The sequence below is a fragment of the Pinus tabuliformis genome, chromosome 4_1 (assembly GCF_031772625.1).
Source record: "Pinus tabuliformis cultivar Carrire ecotype Pingquan chromosome 4_1, CPIR1, whole genome shotgun sequence".
Classification (NCBI taxonomy): Eukaryota; Viridiplantae; Streptophyta; class Pinopsida; order Pinales; family Pinaceae; genus Pinus; species Pinus tabuliformis.
In genome coordinates, this window is record NC_142303.1 from 220,688,160 (window position 1) to 220,713,600 (window position 25,441).

The 25,441-nt window shown below is 41.3% G+C and overlaps 1 protein-coding gene across 1 annotated transcript in view; it reads left to right on the plus strand.

Annotated features, from left to right (window-relative positions):
• Positions 1–25,441, plus strand: part of LOC149175031 (lysine-ketoglutarate reductase/saccharopine dehydrogenase bifunctional enzyme) — a 573,325-nt gene that overhangs the window by 147,912 nt on the left and 399,972 nt on the right. Inside the window, exon 9 of the mRNA XM_089419501.1 lies at positions 13,950–14,121. Coding sequence (XP_089275627.1) covers positions 13,950–14,121 — 172 coding nt within the window. The remainder of the gene's footprint in view (positions 1–13,949; positions 14,122–25,441) is intronic.

The window sequence follows — 25,441 nt, forward strand, 5'->3', positions numbered from 1 at the left end:
AGTGACACTGTTGTTTTTGGACTACTATCCCCAAAAAAACCTAATGCGGGAAAACAGGTGCAGTTATTAGAGGGTTTTATTTTTAAGTAGTTTCAGAATACAATCTGGGTGCCAAAAATGGCTCACCCAACAAAGAATGCCCTCAGCAGTAGTACCTCTCAGTCGGAGATAGATATTCCAGCTAAATCATTGGAGGAACCATCCCACAACAAGACTGCAACACTTCTACTACTCTCTGTCACCCTGATAGGGACTACGTCACTCTATCCAGCTCTCCAGCTCCAATCTGCCCCACGAAATCTCCCAACGTCAGACTCTCTGGCCCAGCGTCAGCCCAACATCAGCCTATTTGGCCCAGTGTCAGCCTCTCAGGGCTCTGTGTCAGCCTCTGGAGCCTCTACGTCTCCCACTCTGGCCCTCCTCAAGCTTTGCGCAGCTCTTGGCTACCTCTGCGTGGCCTCTAGCTGCCTCTGCGTGGCCTTTGACTGCCTTTGTGTGGCCTCTAGCTGGCTCTGCGTCAACACTTTCCCAGCTTCTACATTGATGCTCCTGGTACTATCTCTGCCTCTCTGCTACTATATTCATTGCCCCTCAACTGCAACTTTGATCACTCCTTCCATTTCCTTAGCAAGTCTTGCCCAGAGAATCAAATTCTTGATCAACTCGGTGTGTTCTCCCACTGATTCTCAAGCCTCTTCTTATACTTTTCTCAATTACAATTCAACAGCTGAGATTAAGTCCCTAATCAATGGCTAAGATTAGATCTGACTTGATCCATGACTTTTGGACCATTCTAACTCAGTTTTATATTAATTCACATTAACATTTTATTTTCTCTAAGTTTAGACTTAGGGACTCCATTAAAAATATTAATTATTTTAATATCTCCCAAACTGGTTAGATTCTGGCCAAACCATTTCTAGGTCTTGGAGATCTCATGTGCTTTAGCCTCTCCACCAATTTTTAAGGCTAGAGCACATCCGATGCTAGTCTAAATCAACATTCCCTCTTAGCGCGGACTGTGCCCTATTAATACTCCTCATTGAGTATCACCCTGATCATCTGGCATTGTTCCCTGTGCTGATGCTAGGCCTGCTACCCAACATCCTCTGCGCTGCTGCATCATGTACTGCTGCCCATGGCCCTGCCACTGCCACTGCTGCATCCATACGGCAACTCCCTCTGTATCCGTGTTGCTGCCCATGGCCCTGCCACTGCTGCATCCATACGGCAACTCCCTCTGTATCCGTGTTGCTGCCCATGGCCCTGCCACTGCCATTGCTACATCTGCACTGCATCCCCTCTCATCATGTTGCATTGCGCTGCTCATAGCACTGCCATTGCTAACTGTTGCATTGCAACTTAGTTACTGAGAAGTAAGTAACTGATCTCCCAACTCTGACATCTCTATCAGGCTCGAAACAATCCTGATGTTGAAGCTCCCTCTGTCGCTGACAAGTGCTCCCTCTCTGACCTCTGTGCTGCTGCAACAACTCTATGCCTCTCGCATTGCTGCCTCACGCTGTCCTAGGACTCCTGCACTTTAGCCCTCTCTGTCGCTTCATCCTCATCCGTCGCTTCCGACATTCGCCAGTCCTGCTACTCCTCTTCAGGGCTCCTGTAGCAAGGTATAATCCAAGAGGCTGGGTAGCTCGAGGATCCTGCCCCTCATCGCCTGTAGTCCGTCTGACTACAGCTCGATGTCTCCCCACCTCTTCTGTCAAGGTGCATGAGCACTCATGGCACAGTCGTCATCAGTCTCCACTTCCTTTTGCGCCTTAGCTGATGCAACCTTGTTCTTAGAAGCCTCTCCCTTGCTCTTATTCCTAGGACACAGGTTCGCATAGTGACCCAGTTCTCCAAAATGGAAGCACTTGGTCTTGGAGAGGTCTTTCTTCTTTCTTTTCTCTTGCTTTCCCGCAAATGCGAGAGACGCATCTTTTTCTTCCTCCTTCTTGATTCTGACCCCTTTTTCACTACTCCTCGCCTTGGACACCCGTCTGATCTCTTCTTGACGAAGAGCCGCCCACAGTTCCTCCCAATCTGGAAGGCTCGTCCTGCCCAGTATGCTCTGGACAAATACCTCCCAATCCTCTGAGACTGCGTTCAATGAAGTTCTCACCATCAGTTCCTGATCGGTTTGGCCCATATGGATGTTAGCTGATCATGGATCTCCAACCCATCGAGGAAGACATCTATCTGCTCTCCCTTCTGCATCTAATATGACTGCAATTGGTTTTCAAGTAACATCCTCCTTTGCACAGAAGTATGCTGGTACAATTTCTTCAGGGCCTCCCACATCTCATTTGTTGTCTCCTTCTCGACAATGTGTGGCACCACATGATCCTTGACACCATCAAGGATGATGCACTTTGCCCTGGCCATTGCCTCCTCGTACTTGTCATTTTCAGCTGGGTCAATCAGGATCGCTACCATTTTCAAGGTGAAGTGTTTGATGCGATACCTGTCTAGAATGGACAAGATCCTGGCCTTCCAGACTACAAAGTTTGAAGCTCTGTCCTGTCTATCCTGATCTCTTAGCCCATTCACTGCCATTTCGTTGCTCCTCTTTCGACTCTTTCAAGTCTCTCTACTTCCCGTTTGGAAGTTCTCGATTTGACTCCCTTTGAGCCTCGAATTCCCTTCTGGAATCCCTCTGCCAATCCTCGGCAACAACTCCCTCCTCCTTGGTCTTGCCCTGTTAGGTACTGTTCTGACCATAGTACCCCACCAGCGTCGCTCCGCAACCTACCCACAACCTCCTATGCCCCAGTAGTTTGAAGGTTAGAGCCTCTAGGCTTTGCGCAATCCTGGCACCAGCATAGTCTGCACCTCCTGGCCACAGCGTTGATACTTCCTAGCCGAGAAAGATGACCGGACACTGTGTAGGTCAGGTCTGCTCTACTTCGCCTCAATGCTGATCCTCCTCTTGGCTCTAACTGATGACGTAGGCTCTCCACATCACCCCTTTCTTTGCTGCTTTTTGCTATGAACAACTTCTGTCACTAGGGACAACTGTTTCCGTTGCTGTTGCTCTGCTCGGTTGATACCTTCAGTTATCCTGTGATCTGCAACCACGCTGTGATACCATGTTGGAATTTCTAAGTCTATCCGTTAGAAATTCTTCCTGCACTATCTGATTTGTTTCTTCCTACTTGTTCAGTTACTTAGCAAGTTATTTACCATGTAAATACTGAAATAAATACAAGTACAATATCTACACATACAAATCATGAACTGAAAGAAAACAAGCACAAGTGACACTGTTGTTTTTGGAATAATGTCCCCGGAAAAACCCAATGCGGGAAAACAGGTGCAGCTATTAGAGGGTTTTATTGTTAAGCAATTTCAGAATACAATTTGGGTGCCAGAAATGGCTCACCCAACAGAGAATGCCCTCGGCAGTAGTACCTCTCAGTCGAAGACAAATATTCCGGCTAAATCACCGGAGGAATGATCCCACAACAACGTTGCAGTACTTCTGCTGCTCTCTGTCACCCTGATAGGGATTGCGTCACCCTATCCAGCTCTCCAACTCCAATCTGCCCCACGAAATCTCCCATCGTCAGCCTCTCTAGCCCAGCGTCAGCCTATTTGGCCCAACGTCAGCCTCTCGGGGCTCTGTGTTAGCCTCTGGAGCCTCTGCGTCTCCCACACTAGCCCTCCTCAGGCTCTGTGCAGCTCCTGGCTGCCTCTGCGTGGCCTCTAGCTGCCTCTACATCAACCCTTTCCCAACTTCTGCGTTGATGCTCCCGGTACTATCTCTGCCTCTCTGCTATTGTATTCACTGCCCCTCTCCTGCAACTTTGATCACTCCTTCGATTTCCTTAGCAAGCCCTGACCCGGAAAATCGAGTTCTTGATCAACTCGATGTGTTCTCCAATTGACTCTCAAGTCTCTTCTTATACTTTTCTCGTTGACAATTCAACGGCCGAGATTAAATCTCTAATCAACGGCTAAGATTAGATCTGGCTTGATCCATGACTTTTGGACCATTCTAACTCAGTTTTATATTAATTCACTTTAATATTTTATTTTCTCTAAGTTTAGACTTAGGGATTCCATTAAAAATATTAATTATTTTAATATCTTCCAAACTGGTTAGATTCTGCCCAAACCATTTCTGGGTCTTGGAGATCTCATGTGCTTTAGTCTCTCCACCAATTTTCAAGGCTAGAGCACATTCGATGCTACCCCAAATCAACAAGAGAGTGCTACAGTGCAGTAGTCCCCGGGTAGCGTGAGGCTAGCAGGCTACAACAGTGCGAGAGGCATAGGAGTGTTGCAACGGTGCAGGATGACACAAAGAGGTTTACAGCGGTGCGAGATGCAGGGAGTTGTTGCAGCTGCGTAGAGGTCAGTAGAGGGAGCACTTGTTAGCGGCAGAGGGAGCTTCAACATCGGGAGTGTTTCTATCTTACAGGATGTCAGAAGTTGGGTGGATCAGTTACTTACTTCTCAGTAACTGAGTTGCAGTGCAGTAGCAGTATGCAGTGGAACGATGCAGCATGATAAGAGGGGGATGCAGTGCAGATGCAATGTTGGGAGGATGGACTAGCAACAACACGGATGCAGAGGGAGCTGCCGTACAGATGTAGCAGTGATAGTGGCAGGGCCATGGGTAGCAGTACAGGATGCAGTAGTGCAAAGGATGTTGGGCGGGGAGGCCTAGCATCAGCACATGTACCAGTGCCAAATAATAAGTGTGTTGCTCAGTGAGGAGTATTACTAGAGCACAGTCCTTGCTAAGAGAGAGTGGTGATTTGGGGTAGCATCGGATGTGCTCTGTCAGACCAGGAGGTAACTCCTCATATGTAATCGTATTATTCATTCTGGTTGTTCATTATTATACAGAAGAGGGAGCGTCTGTTCAGTTCATCTCCCAATGGATCTTCATTTTCTCTATTATTTATTTACACTAATTACAGTTGTTCACCCAATCCCTATGATTAGGTGTCAACATGCCCCCCTTAATCTGAAGGGATGTTGGTGAGTCCAAGCATTGTTCTGAATCTTTCAAGTTTTTCTCTTCCAAGCGCTTTGGTGAAGATGTTTGCAATCTGCTCATTAGTGGAACAATGGCGAAGATGGATTGTTTTGGCCTCAACATGATGTCGATTCATATGATATTTTGTATTGATGTGCTTCGTTCGATCATCGAACTTTGGGTTCTTGGCCAACTTGATTGCTGAGGTATTGTCAATCGTGAGTGGAGTTGATTGTACTTGTTTTACCTGCAAATCTTCCAAAATTTTCCTGAGCCACACAATTTCTTTTGTTGCCTTAGCTGCTGCCACATATTCTGCCCTTGTTGCGGAATCCGCTAGAACTGATTGTTTGCATGATCTCTAGGATATAGCTCCTGATCCAAGACTCATAGCATAACCTGAAGTAGATACCCCAGTTTCTTTGTCTCCATCGAAGTCTGAATCAGAGTATCCAATCAAGCTGAAGTCACCCACTCGTGTATACTGCATTCCAAAGTCTTGAGTTCCCTTCAAGTACTTTAGAACTCTTTTTGCAGCAGACCAATGTCTCTTACAAGGCTTTTGCATAAACCTGGAGAGGATTCCAACAACAAACGAAATGTTTGGTCTGGTAGTAGTTAGGTAGTTGAGACTTCCTACAAGCTGTCTATACTTTGTTGCATCTTCAAATTCTTTTCCTTCAATGGATGTGAGCTTTAAGTTTTGTTCCATTGGAGTAGTCAGAGGATTGCATTCAGTCATGCCAAACTTGTTCAACAGATCTCCAATGTACTTCTTTTGAGAAAGGAATATGGACTTTGGATGTTGAGTTACTTCAATACCAAGATAGTAATGAACATAGCCCAAATCAGTGATTTCAAAACCTTTCCTCAATTCCTTCTTTATGGATGCAATGTAGCTCTCATTGTTCCCTGTCATCAAAAGATCATCTACATATACCACAAGATATACAACTGTTTTGCCAACCTTCTTGACAAACAAAGTTGCATCATCAAGATCATAATGTTTGAAATTGAGTTTCAGAAGATGCTCAGTTAGTTTTTCATACCAGGTTCACGGTGATTGTTTGAGGCCATACAAGGATTTCACAAGTTTGCATACTTTATGTTCATGTCCTTTTATAGCAAATCCTTCAGGTTGGGACATAAAAACATTTTCTTTTAAATCTCCATTCAAGAAAGCAGTTTTTACATCCATTTGATGGACTTTCCAACCATTCTGAGCTGCTAGGGCAAAGAGTGTCCGGATGGTAGCCCATTTTGCTGTGGGGGCAAAAGTCTCCTCATAATCGACCCCTTCCTTCTGTGCAAAACCTTTTGCCACAAGCCTGGCTTTGTGCTTGTCAAGTGAGCCATCAGCTTTATACTTGTTCTTGTAGACCCACTTGCAGCCAATTGGTTTGGTTCCCAATGGAGGATCAACCAACTTCCAAGTGCCATTCTTTATCAAGGCATCATACTCCTTTTGCATTGCTTCTTTCCATTCATCATGAGAAGCAGCTTCTTTGAAGGAAGTTGGTTCAAAATCTGTAGACAAATTCAATTCACAATCATAAGAAACATCGATATCAACAGGTGAATCAAAGTCATCTATATCACTTCCATTTTGCCGGGTTGAATTTCTAGTTCCTGTCTTTCCAACCTCATCAAGATGAACACTTTCAAGTGTCTTTTTCATCCACTTTGGGGGACTTTTCTGAGATGGTCCAAGCTGCTCCGTTGATTGAGTTGGGACTGAGTCAAGATTGAGTCTCCTAATTCTGTCAATTACATCACTCAAAGTATCATCCGTTGTTGGAGTTTCATGCGGGGGAGAGAGTGCTTCAGAAGAAGATTCCAAGCGATCAAGTTGTCGGTCAACAACATTGTCAGTTTTGGATGATTCAAGAAAGATTACATTTCTAGATACAACAAACTTTTTATTGACTTCATCATAGAGATGGTATGCTTTGGAGATGTTTGAATACCCATGGAAGATACACTTACGACTCCTTGCACCAAGTTTGTTTCTATGTACCTTTGGTATCAAGGCATAACATGTGGAACCAAAGACCCTAAAATGCTTTACCGAAGGAATGTGCCCATACCACACATTTCATAAGGAGTCTTGTTTCTAATAGCATTAGATGGACATCTATTCTTTATACATATAGCACATAAAACTGCATCAGCCCAAAACATTTTTTTTACATTTTTGAAAAACATCATGGAGCGCACCATATTTAAGATTGTCCTATTCATTCTTTCAGCTACTCCGTTCTGTTGGGGATTATAAGGCACAATTGTTTGATGTTTGATCCCATGTTGGCGAAGATGGTTTTCAAATTCATTTGAAGTGTATTCTTTTCCATTAGCAGTGTGAATAGAGCCAATATGAGATTGTGCATCATTTTCAATCCATGTATGAAAGTTCTTGAATGTTTGAAAAGCATTAGATTTGTTCTTCAATAAATAAACCCAACACATTCTAGTGTAGTCATCAATAAATGTCATCATATATTTATTTCCATTTGCAGAAGGAACAGGCATTGGACCACATAGATCTGAATGAATTAGTTCAAGTTTTCTATGTGCTCTAGAATGTGAATTATGTGCTCTAGAATGTGAATCATGAAGACTGTTTGCTATACTTTCCTAGAATGCAAGCATCACATTGCTTAAGTTTTCTAGGAATTGTAGGCAAACCAGTAACACCATTTTTCTTCAACAAGCGGAGGCTGTCATAGTTCAAGTGCCCAAATCTAGCATGCCATAATAAACTTGATGGAAATGTACCTTCTTCATAATGAGAATTGTATGAGAAATTTTGTGCACGAGCATAGGTACCCTACAGCTTGAGAAGCCTTTCTTCTTCTATCCCCATCATGACAAGTGAGTGGTTTGATGCTTTTCTCACCTCAAGCTTGCCATCAAACATATGATTGGAGTGTCCTTGTTGGCAGATGTGGACCAAGGACAACAAGTTTCTCCTTAGTTGTGGGAGATATAAAACGTGATGCAGAAGAAAGTTTGGATGACCAGGGAATTTAAGCCTGATTGTACCAAGCCCTAATGGCTTGAGTTTTGACTTGTCTGCAAAGTATACTGCTCCATCAACATTGTCAGAAAATTCTTCAAAAAAATCTATTCTAAAAGTCATGTGGCAAGTTGCTCCTAAATCAAGCAACCAATCATTTTTCCAAGAAGCAAGTGAAGCATTAAATAAGTCTTCATTTACTCCAATATTACAGTGTGCCACAACATAGTGATCGGATTCAGGTGCTTTACCTTTCTCTTTGTCATTAGTTTTACCTTTGGGTTGGTTTCTTTCATGCTCAATTTTGTCCCAAGGCAACTTGCATGTGGATGCATGATGTGATCCATCTCTTTTGCACTGTATGCAGTGCAAATCTGTCTTCTCCTTGAGAATGTCTGCCCCCCCTGCCTTTGAAATTTCTTCCTCTTCCTCTTTGACCACCTCTTCCTCTCGAAGAATCTTGAGCAAGATTCTTCTCTCTATGTGTAAGGCACACAACCTCTTTAGAAGACTAAGGAGCTGTCTTCTTCCCAAAAGCTTTCTTTCTTTCAACAATTTTTTCACAAGGGAGTCAAAGGTAATATCTTTGAGGTTTCCATTTGCTTGCAATGACTGAAGATAATTTGAGTAAGTGGGATAAAGTTCCTTGAGAAAAGCTATCAGAGGAATGTCTAGTTCAACATTAGTGACTTTGATATTATGCATAATAAATTTTACTTCTAATGCAAGAGCAAGAGGATCATCATTTTGTAATTCAAGGTTGAACAATTTAATCATGAGTTGAACAACTTCAAGTGCAGAGTGTGAGTCATAGAGTTCCTTCAGTTTTTGTAAGGCTTTGAAAGCATTTGAAAATGGCGAAATATGGCGACTCACCTCTTCATTTACTGATGCTGCAATCAATGCATAAGCCTTGTTGTTCGTATTTTCCCAGATGGCGAATTCCTTGTCTGAGGTAGGCTGTTCTGGCTCTTTGTCTCCGTCTCCAACACAAACTCCTTTCCATAGCTCATTATAAATGAGAGTGCTTGATTTTCCGCGACCATTCAGGATAGTTCTCCTTCCCGGTGAGAACCACTCCCATAATAGATATCAATGTGTGCATTTTAGAAATGACACAGGAGGTTGACAAAAATGAGGTGGTAGTCTGTAATTCGACTATTGGTTAACTTTGTAACCAATCAACTGCACTTAAGTCCTGTTCTGTACGTGGATTTTTCCCTTGAGGGTCCCGCTTATTTGACCAATCACTGTGGTCCCTCGTTGACTTCTCCTTTTATCAAGTGCTTTAATCCGCGTCATTGATCTCGCTTCTCCAGATCCAACGGATATCGCGTCGTCCGCTCACAAACTAACCCGGACGATCTCCACTGTCAATGTGACCCGTGCAATCGAACAGCTGTCACGCAATCTCATAACGGAACCATAGGGAATTAAAACCCCAGTTCATAACCTTATCGCGTCCATTTCTAACATTAACTTGCGTGCACTTTCAGAAGCGATATGCGTCCGGTCACCCATTAAACGGACGATCCAATCACTCTGAACCTTAAACTCCTTTTAATAACCACATCACGTCCGAAATTTAAATTAACTCACATGCATCTTTCGACACGATCATCATCAGATATGACCCGACTAGTCGAACGACAATCGCGTCACCCGCTCGCCAACTAGCTTGGCCAATCTCCACTGTCGATCAATCCCGCTTGATCCAACGGCTATCACGTAATCTCACATGAAATCTTGCACAATGCATAACAAATTGAGAGCGTGCGAGCAAAGTGGTTTTCTCTTGCTACGTGTCACCCGCTAAGGTTAATCGCGTGAAATTTAGGAATACCATTTCTAGCCTTTAGGGCGCGCGAGATACCGCTTACCATTTGCCGAATACTACCCACGTGCTTAATTCATATTTTAATAAAAACGCTTAAGAAAAGGTTTAACACTTAAACTCAGTATTAACACTTAACACTAATTGACTGTGATTTATAAATAAAATGTATGAACAGAGAAAAATACCTGATAGAACGCCGATACAGTCATAAGAGAATTTCATTCATCGCACCCGTGTTTAACACTATGAAACCAAGAGAGTGATACCTCAACTGCGCTTGTGGAGCAGTTGCCTCACATAACCAGCTGAACGTCTGCAACAGTTGCCAGAGAGGGGCAGCAATTGCCAGAGAGGAGTTACAAAGCAGAGAGGGAAGCCAAAAATGGCACTGGCTCTGATACCATGTCAGACCAGGAGGTAACTCCTCAAATGTAATCGTATTATTCATTCAGGTTGTTCATTATTATATACAAGAGGGAGTGACTGTTCAGTTCATCTCCCGATGACTCTTCATTTTCTCTATTATTTATTTACACTAATTACAGTTTTTCACCCAATCCCTATGATTAGGTGTCAACATGCTCTAGCCATGAAAATTGGTTGAGAGGATAAGCACATGAGATCTCCAAGAGCCAGAAATGGTTTGGACAGATTGTACCTGGTTTAAGCGATATTAAAATAATTAATATTTTTAATGAAGTTCCTAAGTCTAAACTTAGGAAAAAGAAAATATTAATGCGTATTAATATAAAACTGGGTTAGAAGGTTCCAAAAGTCATGGATCAAGCCAAATCTAATCTTAGCCTTTTATTAGAGATTTAATCTCGGCCGTTGAAAGACCAACGAGAAAAGTATAAGAGGAGGCTTGAAGGTCAGTTGGAAGAGACACCAGAGTGATTAGTCATTTGATTTGTTATAGAGGGGTTGCTAAGCAAAGTCGAATCAATGATCAACAGCGAGGGGCAGTGAGTACTGGGAAGAGAGGCAGAGACAATGCCAAGAGACCACCGCAGAGGCAGAGAGCGAGAGCGAGAGCAGCAGCCAAAGCAGGCCACGCAGAGCCCAACAGAGACAATGCAGAGCCCAGAGGGACTTCGTCATCCACGCAGAAGGCAGAGGGAGTGACGCAGAGGGTCCTAGAGGCTGTGCAGTGCCTCAGAGAGCTGACGCAGAGAGGTTTGAGGCTGACGCAGAGGCCAGAAGGGCCAGAACAGAGCTTCAGAGTCACTGGAGAGAGCTTTGTGGGACAGGTTTTCTGAATACCTGTTTCCGAATAGAGAGGTATTGCTGTCGTGTATTTTTTCTCTGTCGAGTGAGCCAGTTAGGCACCCAGTTGTACTCAAGGAAATACTGCATAATAATATACCCTCACAATCGCTGCATCAGTTTTCCCGCATTGGGTTTTTCCGGGGACATTTGTCCAAAAATAATGGTGTCACTTGTGTGTTTGTTTTCTTTCAGCTATTGATCTGTAGATGTTGTGACTGTATTATGTTTATTTCGGTATTTAAATGTTTTAAATAACTTGTTCGAATTTAAACAAGTAGAAGAAATAAACTAGTAGAATACAGATTAATTTTCTAACAGATAGACTTAGAAAATTCAACAGCAGAGAGGCCGCATTAGCTAGTGCGAGTTGCTGGGCAACAATTCGATTTCCAGTTGCCATAATAGTTGTCGGAGGAAGTGCGAGTTGCTCTAGCAAGTTGCTGGAGACAAAGAGTATTGCCAAAACGAATTTCTAGAGGTAGTGCGAGTTCTAGAAAAGGTCATACACATTTCCAATTTTTCCAGTGCATGTTGCCGGAGGAAGTGTGAGTTGCATAGAGAAAGGCCAAGTTTGCTAGCAAAGATTTGAATTGGCTAGTAGAAGTGGAGAAGATACATTGCTGGAGCTTTGCCAGTAAGAGGAAAATAGTATATATAATTCTCAATTGTTGAAGATTTATTAATAATATAATCCCTACTCTACTGCACTAGTTTTCCCCACACATGGGTATTTCCTAGGACATTTGTCCAAAAATATCAGTGTTCATTATTTGTGTGTGTAATATTTTCTCAGTTCCTGGGTTTATTTAATTTTTTGTGAAGTTGTAGTAGTGTTTTATTTAGTATATTCCACAAATAAATTGTAGAAGATAGATAATCAATTCGACAGGAGAATAATAACAAGTAATTGCAACAATATTAAAATTTCACACCTTTTGTTGAATAATCATGACAAGTGTGCCCCTATTATGGACATTATTGTGTAGTGTTTTATGCTTCTAGTTGTATGCCTTGTGGCACCATGGATTTTGTCTCCTTGATAGTATTGTTTAGGAACTTTATGCTCTGGAATGTTTTGGCTTAAGCCAATATGCTTTTTGAGTTTTGTATATATTTGCTAGTTCTTGTAGATTATATGTGTGTGCCCTACTATTCTTTTCATATTAAATCAATATACATAATGCTTCGGTTAATAATCAAAGAAGCCTTTAACATAAAAAAGAATAAAAATCTTCCAAAGGTCAAGTTCTTGGGATGTGTATAGGTGATTCTAATCATGGGGCATAATTTGATATGTTAGCTCTTTTGTATTTCGTTGGAAGAGGGAGAAATCTCTTAATTGTACATAATTTTCATAATTTGGTAAAATAAAGCTCGGTTGTTTTTGAAAAGAGACATGGTTTTAGAATTTAGATGTGTAGGCCAATTATGTATGCTGCATCATATAGCGAAACTTATCAGGTTGATGGTAAGTCGACATGATTGGTCTAAGTAAGTTGATGTATTTACTGCTTAATATAGATATTTGGAGGAAAGGAAAGGATCAAGTTTGTCATCACCAACATGTTTTTGACTTTAGGAGAATTAGGGAAAAACATAACACTTTGAAACTTAGAATACTGAGGTTAACTAGTTTGTAGGAATCGCTCATTGTCCACAAGAAATGAAGAATAATGAAAAATATTTTAGTAGATTACAAGAATGGAGCACTAAAATTTTGAAAAATATAGCAAGAAAGCAAGAAGATTTCAAGGATTTTATCTACGTTGAACCTTGCACGTTGGTGTTTTGGTAGTTAATTTAATTATCAATAGCGAAATTTATTAAGTTTGAGGGATAAGTGGGCATTATTGGGCAACTAAGTTGATGGGACACATGCTTATTATAGACGTGGGTAAGAAAGGTTAGGTTTAAGTATGTCATACCACCACGGTTCTAACTTTATGGGGAAATTAGGAAAAAGCATCAACTCTTTGATACTTGAAATATTGAGAATAACTAGTATGTAGGACTTGTGAATGAAAGTGAGATGTTGTCTACTTGAAAGTTGAAATGATATAGAAATTTTAATCAATTACTATAAAAATAGGTGTAATTTTTTCATGCATATATCACAAATAGATGCTTGTATGGATACTATCCTTACTTTCAAGCCTCCAACAAAAAATTATTGCAAAGACAAGATTAATGAGCAAGATTTTGGTAGTTTACAAGAATGGAGCATGGCCAAAAAATTGGAAACTGTAGAAAACAAGCAAGAAGACTTCAAGGATTTTATCCACGTTGAACCTTGCACATTGGTGATTCGGTTATTCTATTTATTATAAAATCCACCTTGGCCAATCGATGTGTATAGTACAATTTTATGTGTAATATTTCCTTGTTTACATATGTGTAATTCATAGACATACCAAACTTATGTGGAGACCATTATTTTTTTCATTTTTGGTTCTCTAATTCATAAATTCTCTCTGTAGAGAGTTGTGGCATTGACACAATAGATATTTCTTTATTGCATTTTGTGGATCATTACAGTTTAAACCAAGAAATACTAGGATCTTGATTGCTAAGATGATTTATGGTTAAAGTATCTCTCAACAACAATTCCTACATCTAAAATTATGATTTGGCAATGGACACATAGCCCATCTACAAGGTTGGCTATATGGATGTGAATAACAAGTCCATGTACATAGCATGTTATATGTGCCTATTTTATGATTTTGTAATGTTCAGAAATATATTCGTAGTGCTTTGTTATGTTTCAATTCAACATGACATAAAGTAATGGATGGATGAATTTAGTTGACGTTGCAATTTTGTTTTGATTTGTTTTACAGTGAACTGCATGTATTGGGAAAAAAGGTTTCCTCGGTTGTTGACTAATAAGCAAATGAAAGAGCTGAAATTGAATTTCAATCGTCTTGTGGGGATTGCTGATATAACGTGTGATATTGGGGGCTCAATTGAATGTCTAAAGCAAGCAACCCCAATAGAATGCCCTTTCTTCAGGTATATTTTGGAACCAAATATCTAAGTAACTATTGAGGTGAACAAATTTTTATAGAAATGTGAATTGATAAACAATGTTGAAAGATATGACTTGGCTGATGTTCAAATGATTTTCAGATTACACGATATAGAATATCATAATGGTTCATTCATGTTTTCTAGTTGCCTTAATAAAAGTGTTCTTGTCTTTAGAGGTCCTTAAACTTCAAAAAATGCTCTTTCCTTCAGATTCCTCACTTGATTCCTTCAATATTTTTTATCTGATCACAACCCTATCGATAATCAATATTCTTCCATTAATATTTTCTGTCTGATCACATAATAGAAGGTGAAATTTGTGCCTCGCAACTAGAATAGGGCCTTAAATATCTTTTGGCATAAGGAAATGTCTTTCCATTTCTAACAAATATTGACCTACCCTAACGATAATACATTTCTGAATGAATCATCACATGTTAGAAGTCCATCTTTAAAATACCACAAGGAAGATTCCATTTTTCTGAAGTTTATTCCTATTTTGTTTTTAACCATTACTCTAATGATTGCTAGTGTGAAACCATAACCTTGCTCCTGTACCACTTGCCACATTAGGATCTTGGTAACACATTCATCACCTTTTTACATTTAGAGTGGATGTATTCATTACATGCTTTGCCTATATTGCATCTACTTGGAATTTTGCTATTTTTGTCTACTCATCCTTTATCAAAAGGGAAATTTTATAAAAAAAATTCTAAAAAATATAAAGAATTATGTTTTATATGTGTGATGTTACAAATAATTACATGTAGGATTCCAATTTTTTCCCTCTATATTTGATGAAATGCATATCTTGGGGAAATCTATTGAGCTTGTTATAGCAAAATTTCACACTTATCGAGATAAAGTCCAAAATCTCAAGAGACCCACTGCACCTTACAGGAGGAGGCCATTGTCATGTTGCCAACCCTCTTCTCAATTCTATCTATCCCTCCTCCAACTCAAGGGGGGTTCTCCTTGTAGATCTTAGAGATCAATTGGCCTGATCAAACTAAGTCAAGAGCTCTCCAAACCTTCTACTTTGCACTCCACCAATCAAATGATCTAACCAATTAGGGTTTAGGTGTAAGATAGGATTTCTAGGTTTATTTAGGGTGATCAGGGTTATAGGTCAAAGGGAATGTTCCCAAACATAAACAACCATGAGATTCTTCAGAGAGGTGAACCCTAGAAAAATGGTTTGAATGATTCACAAAAAGCATAGCGACCGAGAATGAAGGATCGATTGTGAAAATTTACAATTCTAATTGTAGCAATTGAAATTTTTTTCTTCTAACTGTAAATTAATTTTGCAGTTTATTCGCTATGACAAATATCGATTAAATCACACTACAAATTTTCACCATAAAAAATAATGCGGAAATAAAAAACTGGAAACTGAGAAATGCTAGCGCACACACATAAAAATGACAATTATTTTTGGACAATTGTCCTCTGAAAAATCCAATGTGGGAAAACTAATGTAGCAGCTGAGGGTTTTATTATTATGAAGCAGTGAGAAATTCTGGGTACAATTGGATGCCCAAACTGGCAATCGTCTACAAGATAATCTGGCCACAAATATTAGTGAGACAAAATTTGTCTCACCTTACACTGATCCAACTCCACATGCGTCACCCCTACGCAGGGCCTCGAATGCTCTGCGTGGAAGCTACAATTGATCAAGCCGTCTTCCCAACTCAGCCTCTGAGAATGACTCATTGGCCCTTTCTAAAATTCTCCCGACCTTTAGCAATTGGATCGATCCTTTATCTGGCCAAATCGAACTTTGCCTCTAAAGCTTCTGTGTAAGCCCTGCGTAGCCCCACTGAGAAAACTCGACCCTCCTATAGCTAAGTCTTCGAGACTGGAAAACTTCCCCTAGAGTTACTGTCTATGTCCCCTCTCTGGTTCGAACTCTATCGACAGAATGTTGTTGTCTGGAATATCGAATTGCCAATGAAACTCACTCCTCATTTGTGTTTTCCATCTACCCATCGACCTCTTCTTATAATCTCTAGTTGAGACTTCAACAACCACGATTAAAACTTAATCGATGGTTGAGATTATCTCCAAGTCGATCCGTGTGAGTTTCTAGAGAATTCTCACCTTTCTCAATTAATTACTATTAATTAACCAATTTTCCTAAGTTAGACTTAGGAAAAATTTAAATGATGGTCAATTAATTTAATTGAGTTATCTCTAAGTGGAATTTCCAGAAACGATTTTTGGGTTTTGGAGAACTCATGTGTTTTAGCCTCTCCATAAAGTTTGAGACTAGAACACTATCAGATGCTACAAAAGCTAACACTCCCTCTTGGCGAAGAAGGTGTTCTCTAGCGCTGCATTGCTACAACACCTTGTCTCTGCATCATCCTCCCATACATGTGGTTAATGTCTGACAATGGCCACTGCCCATCAACCACTGTGTTAACTCTGATTCATCTGCCACTGACTGTAGTTGAACCATGTTGCGTCTGTGCTGCTATTGCCATTGCACTGTACATCCTGTACTGCTGCCAACTCTGCATTTGCATTGCAACCGAACTAACACTCCCTCTCATTGTTGTTGTTGCTGCTACAACTACTACAACTGAGAAGCATCCAAAATACTGAATCAACTGTGTCTCTATGTTGTAACTGTCTCCTAAGTCTCTAATTGCTACTAGCCTCTACACTGTCTGTTGGAATTTCTAAGTCTGACACGTTAGAAACCCTTCATGCACTTTACTGATTTATTCCTACCTACTTGTTTTGTTAATTAGCAAGTTATTTACCATGTAAATACTGAAAATAAATACAAGTACATGCTCAACACATTACAGATCATCAACTGAAGGAAATAGAAATAAGCACACAAGTGACACCGTTGTTTTTTGACTAATGTCCCCGGAAAAACCCAATGTGGGAAAACCGGTGCAGCTATCTGAGGGTTTGATTTATTAAGCAGTTTCAAAATACAATCTGGGTGCCAAATCTAGCTCACCCAACAGAGAAAAATCTCGGTAGTAGCACCTCTCTACTCAGAAGCAGATATTCCGGTTGAAACCCCAGACAAACACTCTGACAGCTCCACAACTCCAATCTATCCCATGAAACCCCAACGTCAACCTCTAAGGACTACGTCAGCCTCTTTCTGGCCCAACATTAGCCCAACGTCACTCCGGATTGGCCTGCGTCAGCCTATGGAGGCACTATGCCACTCCTTTGGCCCTCTGTGTCACCCATGCTGGCCCTCTAAGGCACTGCGCAGCTCCTGGCTACTTCTGTGTGAGGCCTGGCTGGCTCTGCGTGAACCCTTCGCTGGTTTTGCGTCTCTCTCTCCTGCTACTGAGCTGATGCTCCTTGTGCTATCTCTACCTCTCTGCTTCTGTATTCACTGCCCCTCAGCTGCAACTCTGATCACTCTCTCAACTTTCTTAGCAAACCTAGCCCCAGAAAGTCGAAATCTTGGTCTCTTGGTATGTTCTCCAAGTGACCCTCAAGCCTCCTCTTATATTTTTCTCGTTGACAAATCAACGGTCGAGATTAAGTCTCTAATCAATGGCTAAGATTAGATCTGGCTTGATCCATGACTTTTGGACCATTCTAACATAGTTTTATATTAATTCACATTAATATCTTATTTTCCCTAAGTTTAGCCTTAGGGACTCCATTAAAAATACTAATTATTTTAATATCTCCCAAACTGTTAAGAATCTGCCGAAACTCTTTTTGGATATTGGAGATCTCATGTGCCTTAGCCTCTCTGCTAATTTTTGTGGCTAGGGCACATCCGATGCTGCCCCAAATCAACACTCCCTCTTAGCGAGGACTGTGCTTTAGCAATACTTCTCATTGAGTATCACCCTGATCATCCGACATCAGTCCCTGTGCTGATGCTAGTACTGCTGCCCATCATCTGCACTGTTGCATCTTGTATTGCTACCCATGGCCCTGCCACTGCCACTGTTGCATCTGTACTGCAACTCCCTCTGCATTCGTGCTGCTGCCCATGGCCCTGCCACTGCCACTGCCACTGCTGCATCTGCACTGCAACCCCTCTCATCATGCTGCATCGTGTTGCCCATAGCACTACCATTGCTAACTGCTGCACTGCAATTCAGTTACTGAGAAGTAAGTAACTGATCTCCCAACTCTGACATCTCCGTCAGGCTAGAAACACTCATGATGCTGAAGCTCTCTCTGCCACTGACAAGTGCACCCTCTCTGATCTCTGTGCTGCTACAACAACTCTATGCATCTCGCACCGTTGCACACCTCTCTATGCCATCTTGCACCGTTGCAACACTCCCATGCTTCTCGCACTACTGCCTCACGTTGTCCCGAGAATCCTGCACTGTAGCTTCCTCAGTCGCTCCATCCACATCCGTCTCTACCGACATCCGCCAGTACTGCTCCTCCTCTTTGGGGTTCTCGTAGCAAGGTCTAATGCAAGAGGCTAGGTACCTTGAGGATCTTGCCCGTAGTAAGGTCTAATGCAAGAGGCTAGGTACCTTGAAGACAGATTTGAGGACAGACATGGTAGATTTGAAGACAGATTTGAGGACAGACATGGTAGATTTGAAGACAGATTTGAGGACAGACATGGTAGATTTGAAGATAGATTTGACAAATTTTCTACAAGAAATACTTACTAATGGTGAAAGAGTAGTAAAGGAAACTCATGATGCGAACAAAAGAAATGTTAATCATGATTTCATAGACTTTAATGTTGGATTGAAGACTCACCATATTCCAAAAATCAATATGCGGAAGTTTGATGGCAAGGATCCCGCAACATGGATATTACAGATGGAGCAATTTTTCGATCTCAATAATGTGCAAAACACACAAAAGGTACGTATTGCAACTTTATATTTGGAACCAAATCAGTTTGTATGGTATCAATGGCTTTGCTTTCGTAAACAAATTATTACTTGGGCAATTTTTATGGAAGAACTGACAGCACATTATGAGGATAAAAAAAGCAACACTTTTTTAGCCAATTGATAAGTCTCAAACAAAAGGGTTCAATAATGGAGCACATTGAGGAGTTCCAAAAATTGAACATAAGGGTAAAAAATATTCCAGAGGAGCATAGGATTGATATGTTCATAGGGACTTTAAAGGATAATATCCAACATGATGTTCGCCTTTGGGAACTTGATTCATTAGAGAAGGCATTAAGGTTAGCAAGAAAAATGGAAAGCAAAATTATGGCAACCAGGAAGCATACCACTCACAACTATAAAGATGGAAGTGTTGTTGCCCCTAGTCTTCCACAACCTATAAGGTTGACACCACAACAATTGGAAGATAAAAGAGCAAAAGGGCTTTGTTACAATTGTGATAACAAATACACTAAAGGTCATAAGTGTGCTAAGAAGAAATTATTGTACATAGATTGTGAAGAGGAAGAAGAAAAGGAGCAAGAAAGGTCAAAAGAAGAGGATATACTCCAGGAACAAAGCCTAGATAAAGAAGAAATGAATCCGACCATATCTTGTAATGCGTTGGCTGGAATTACCACTCCTCAAACCATCAAGATAGAAGGACAAATCAAGAAGAAAAAGGTAATAGTGTTGATTGATTCAGGAAGTACCCACAATTTTATTCATTGTAAGATAGCAAAAGAATTGAATTGCTTCCTATATCTAGCACCAGAGTGTCAAGTGATGGTTGCAAATGGAGGAACGATAAATTGCTCTGGAAAGTGCCATAATATCAAGCTATCCATGGGAGAATTTGTATTGACTAGCCCAATGCTTTCCATTCCAATGGGAGGTGATGATGTTGTACTAGGAGTCTAATGGCTACAATCCTTGGGTACAATAGATTTTAATTTTCAAGGACTTTTCATGAAATTTTCTGCGGAAGAAAAGGAAGTTGAATTAGGGGGTATTGTAGGGAAACTGTGAAAGATAATCAGCGCTAACGGTATGACAAAGCTTCTAAAAAGGGAACAAAGAGGTGTAATTGCACAATTATGTTCGCTAGATGTTTCCACATCGAAATCATCTATTTCTCCAGATCTCCAAAAAGTTTTGGACAATCATTCCAAGGTATTTGAGACTCCCAAAGGTCTCCCACCTATTCATGATCATGATCATGCTATTCATCTGATTCCAAGAAGTGTTCCTCCAAACATCAGGCCGTATAGATATCCCTATGCCCAAAAGAGTGAAATTGAACATATGGTTGCAAAAATGCTAGAGGCTGGTATAATTCAACCTAGTCAAAGTTCTTTCTCTACTCCAGTAGTATTGGTGCACAAGAAGGATGGATCATGGCGCATGTGTCCGGATTATAGGGAGCTCAACAAGCTCACTATTAAAGATAAGTTTCCCATTCCTATCATTGATGAATTACTGGATGAATTGCATGGATCAATTTACTTCACCAAGTTGGATCTTCGTTCAGGATATCATCAAATTAGAATGAAGACTGAAGACATTCCGAAAACAACATTTAGAACTCATGAGGGTCATTATGAATTTTTGGTCATGCCTTTTGGCCTTACCAATGCACCTTCTACATTTCAAGGTTTGATGAATTCCATTTTCAAACCCTTCCTTAGAAAATTTGTGTTAGTATTTCTTGATGATATACTAATCTACAACAAGTCTTGGAAGGATCATGTTGAACATGTTGATAGGGTGCTACAACTATTGGAGGAGAAACAATTATATGCAAAAAGATCCAAATGTTTCTTTGGAGTACAAGAGGTGGAATATCTGGGTCATATTGTATCTCATGAAGGAGTTAAGGTAGACCCTAGCAAAATTAAAGCCATTAAGGAATGGAAAATCCCCACATCCATAAAGCATCTGCGAGGATTTCTCGGGTTGACAGGGTATTATTGCAAGTTTGTTAAGAATTATGGGAGAATAGCAGCACCTCTAACAACATTATTGAAGAAAGATGCATTTTCATGGACTCCAGAAGCAACAAAGGCCTTCGAACATCTTAAAGAGGCAATGTGCCAAGCGCCGGTCTTAGCTACATTGGACTTCACAAAAACCTTTATTGTGGAATGTGATGCTTCAACAAATGGAATTGGTGCTGTTTTAATGCAAGATGAAAGACTCATTGCTTTTGAAAGTCGTCCAATCAAGGGAAAGTTTTTACACAAAGCTATTTATGAGAAGGAAATGTTGGCAATACTACATGCACTTAAGAAATGGCGACCCTACCTAATGGGAAGACACTTCAAGGTAAAAACGGATCTTGATAGCCTTAAATACTTTTTAGAACAAAGATTATCCTTTGAAGAGCAACAAAAGTGGATCACAAAGATGTTGGGTTATGACTTTGAAATCATCTACAAAAAAGGGAAGCAAAATGTGGTGGCAGATGCACTCTCAAGAAAGGATGAGGATGTGGAAGCATTGTTGTGCGCCATTTCTATTATCCAACCAGATTGGATAAACGAAGCAAGGGAGGAATGGAAGAATGATGAAGAAGTGTGGGCACTTATTCGAAAGTTACAACAAGATTCCAGTACATCTGATACATTTAGCTGGCAAAATGATTAGTTATGGTACCAAGATCGCTTATACCTCTGTAAGAATTCCCAACTCAAACAAAAGATTCTTATGGAATTGCACACTTCTCCCTTAGGAGGGCACTCAGGATTTTTAAAAACTTACCACAGGGTTAAGAAGGAATTTTTTTGGGATGGCCTTAAATCGGATATTCAAAAGTTTGTGGCGGAATGTTTGGTTTGCCAACAAAATAAATTTGAAACAATTAAGACCTCGGGTCTATTACAACCTTTATCCATTCCAAGCCAACATTGGGAGGAGGTTTCAATGGATTTTATCACAGGTTTACCCAAGTTTGAGGAAAAGAGTGTCATCATGGTGGTAGTTGACAGACTTACCAAGTATGTACACTTTTGTGCATTATCACATCCAAGAATTGTTCATTTATGTAATGTAAAGGAGGATGCCCCCTCGATGAGGCTGAATTCTAAGGCGTTGATCTATCTTTTCTATCTTTTTGTGAGCTGGTTTCATAACAATCCACCTCCTCCTCCTACTTGATTCTGATACCCTTGCCACTGCTTCCTGCCTTGCTCAGCCTTCTGATCTCTTCTTGGCGAAGAGCAACCCACATTTCCTCCCAACCTGGAAGGGTCACCCTGCCCAGTATGCTCTGGACAAACACCTCCCAGTCTTCTGTGACTGCGTTTAGGGTTGTTCTCACCATCAATTCTCCCTTCTGCATCTTGTATGATCGCAGCTGATTTTCTAGTAACATCCTTCTCTAAACAGAAGTATGCTGGTACAATTTCTGTAGGGCCTCCCACATCTCATTTGTCGTTTCCTTTTTGGCAATATGTGGTACTACATGGTCCTTTACCTCGTTAAGGATGATGCTCTTGGCCCTCGCCATTGCCTCCTCGTACTTGTCGTTATCAGCTGGGTCCATTGGGATAGATATCGTGCTCAAGGCGAAGTGCTTGACACGATTCCTGTCGAGAACAGATAGGATTTTGGCCTTCCAGACTACGAAGTTTGAGGCTCTGTCCAGTTTTTCCTGGTCTCTTACCCTGTTCACCGCCATCTCGCTGCTCCTCTACTTCCCTCTTGGAAGTTCTCGGTATGACTCCCTGAGCCTCGATTTCCCTCCTGGAAACCCTCCTGCCAATGTCGAGATGCTCCTCTCCAATCGTCTGTGCAACTGCAACACCGATCTGGATTCCTGGCTAGAAATCCACCTTGGAAGCAACTCCCTCTACCTCGGCCTTGCCCTGTTAGGTACTGTTCTGACTACAGTACCCCACCAACTCCACTCTGCAACTTACCCACAACCTCCTAAACCCCAACAAAGTGAAGGTTAGAGCTCCTAGGATCTGCACAATCCCGACATCGGCAAATCAACCTCCTTAGCCAACTACGTCAGCCCTCCTGGCCTTTGCCTCCCTCAGCCTCTGCGCTGCATCTTCCTGGCTCAATCTTGATGACGCAAGCATTGCGTCACCCCTTTCTTGTTGTTGCTCTGCTAAGAACAACTTCTGTCACTCGGGACAACTATTTTTTGCTGTTGCTGCTGCTCTATTGGACTGATGTCCTCAGTTATCCTGTGATTTGCAACCACCCTCTGATACCATGTTGGAATTTCTAAGTCTAACACGTTAGAAACCATTTATGCACTTTACTGATTTATTCCTACCTACTTGTTCTGTTAATTAACAAGTTATTTAGCATGTAAATACTGGAAATAAATACAAGTACATGCTCAACACATTATAGTTCATCAACTGAAGGAAATAGAAACAAGCACACAAGTGACACCGTTGTTTTTGGACTAATGTCCTCAGAAAAACCTAATGCAGGAAAACCAATGTAGCTATCTGAGGGTTTGATTTATTAAGCAGTTTGAGAATACAATCTGGGTGCCAAATCTGGCTCACCCAACAGAGAGAAATCTTGGCAGTAGCACCTCTCTACTCGGAAGCAGATATTCTGGCTGAAACCCCAGATAAACACTCTGATAGCTCCACAACTCCAATTTGCCCCACGAAACCCTAGCGTCAGCCTCTCTTTGGCCCAGCGTTAGCCCAACGTCACTCTGGCTTAGCTTGCGTCAACCTTTGGAGGCACTGCGTTAGTCCTCTGGCCCTCTGAGGCATTGCGCAGCTCCTGACTGGCTTTGCGTGAGCCTTGGCTGGCTCTGTGTGAACCTTTGGCTGGTTCTGCATCCCTCTCTCTGGCTACTGAGCTGATCCTTCTGGTGCTATCTCTGCCACTTTGCTTCTGTATTCACTGCCCCTTAGCTGCAACTTTGATCACTCTCTCAACTTTCTTAGCAAACCCAGTCCCAGAGAGTCGAAATCTTGATCTCTTGGTATGTTCTCCAAGTGACCCTCAAGCCTTCTCTTATACTTTTCTCGTTAACAAATCAACGGTCGAGATTAAGCCCCTAATCAATAGCTAAGATTGGATCTGGCTTGATCCATGACTTTTGGACCATTCTAACACAGTTTTATATTAATTCACATTAATATTTTATTTTCCCTAAGTTTAGACTTAGGGACTCCATTAAAAATATTAATTATTTTAATATCTCCCAAACTGTTTAGAATTTTCCCAAACCATTTCTGGGTATTGGAGATCTCATGTGCCTTAGTCTCTCCACCAATTTTTGTGGCTAGAGCACATTCGATGCTACCCCAAATCAACATTGTCCACTGGAAAATCTTCGGTGCCACTGACTCTGTACTTTGCCTCCTGCATTGCTACCAACACTGCTTTGTGCTCCTCAACATCTGTCTGCAACTAGTCTGCAACTGTCACTCTAGAACTAACTGCACCAACTGACACTAATCCTCCTGCTACTGAATCTTGTGGGCCCCTGTAGCAAGGGTAATGATTCATGTGAGGAGTAAACTGCAACTATTGCTCCTCCATGGACCTTGCCCAACTTTGTGCAACTCTAGAGTCTAGAAATCGATGTCTCCCCACCTCTCGCCTAGAGGTATAGCTGCATACAAAGCGATTTGTTCCTCCAACTTGAAGGACAACCGATCTATCTCTGCGGATGTTGCTGCTTGATCCTACTTCTCTTTCTTGTCCTTCCTCTGACGAAACTGGGTACTATAGTGGCCAAACTCACCACTCCTGAAGCACTTGATCTTGTATGGATCTTTCTTCTTCTTCTTCTCTCCTTGCGATCCTTGTCCCTAATTGGGACCTTTTTCTTTCCCTTTCGATGCAAGGGCCACATTTTCTTCCCCCTTCTCACCCTTCGACCCTTTGCTACTAGTGCCACTAATGGAGCTCTTTACTAGAGTTCGCCTCATCTCCTCTTGCACTAGATCTACCCACATCCGGTCCCACCCAGGTAACTGATCTCGTCCTAGAACGCTCTAGACGAAGGTCTCCTATTCCTCGATGACACTGTTGAGGGCTAAACACACAAGTTTTGTAGTTGGAGGCAACTCTCCTACGACTACAATCTCATCCTACATATGCTGAATTCTAGTGAGAAAGGGGTCAATGCCTTCACCCTTCTGCATTCGAATATTCCTCTGCTTTTCCTTCAGGAACATCTTCCACTGTTTGGAAGGATTTTGATATAGTGTGTAATGTTCCTAGATAGGAATACAAGTGATTTAAAGCATATAATCTGTGCAACAAAACATAAAAACGAAATAGACATTAAACACCCATGGAAATGATGGAAATAAGGAATTGCTGAGCCATTTTATTACTTCTTTGAGGGAAAAATACAATGGATAATAGAATGGTGCACCTGGGCTTGTCTCAATGGACAAGGATGACCAAACCCAGGTGAGAAACGGCTGAACCGATGA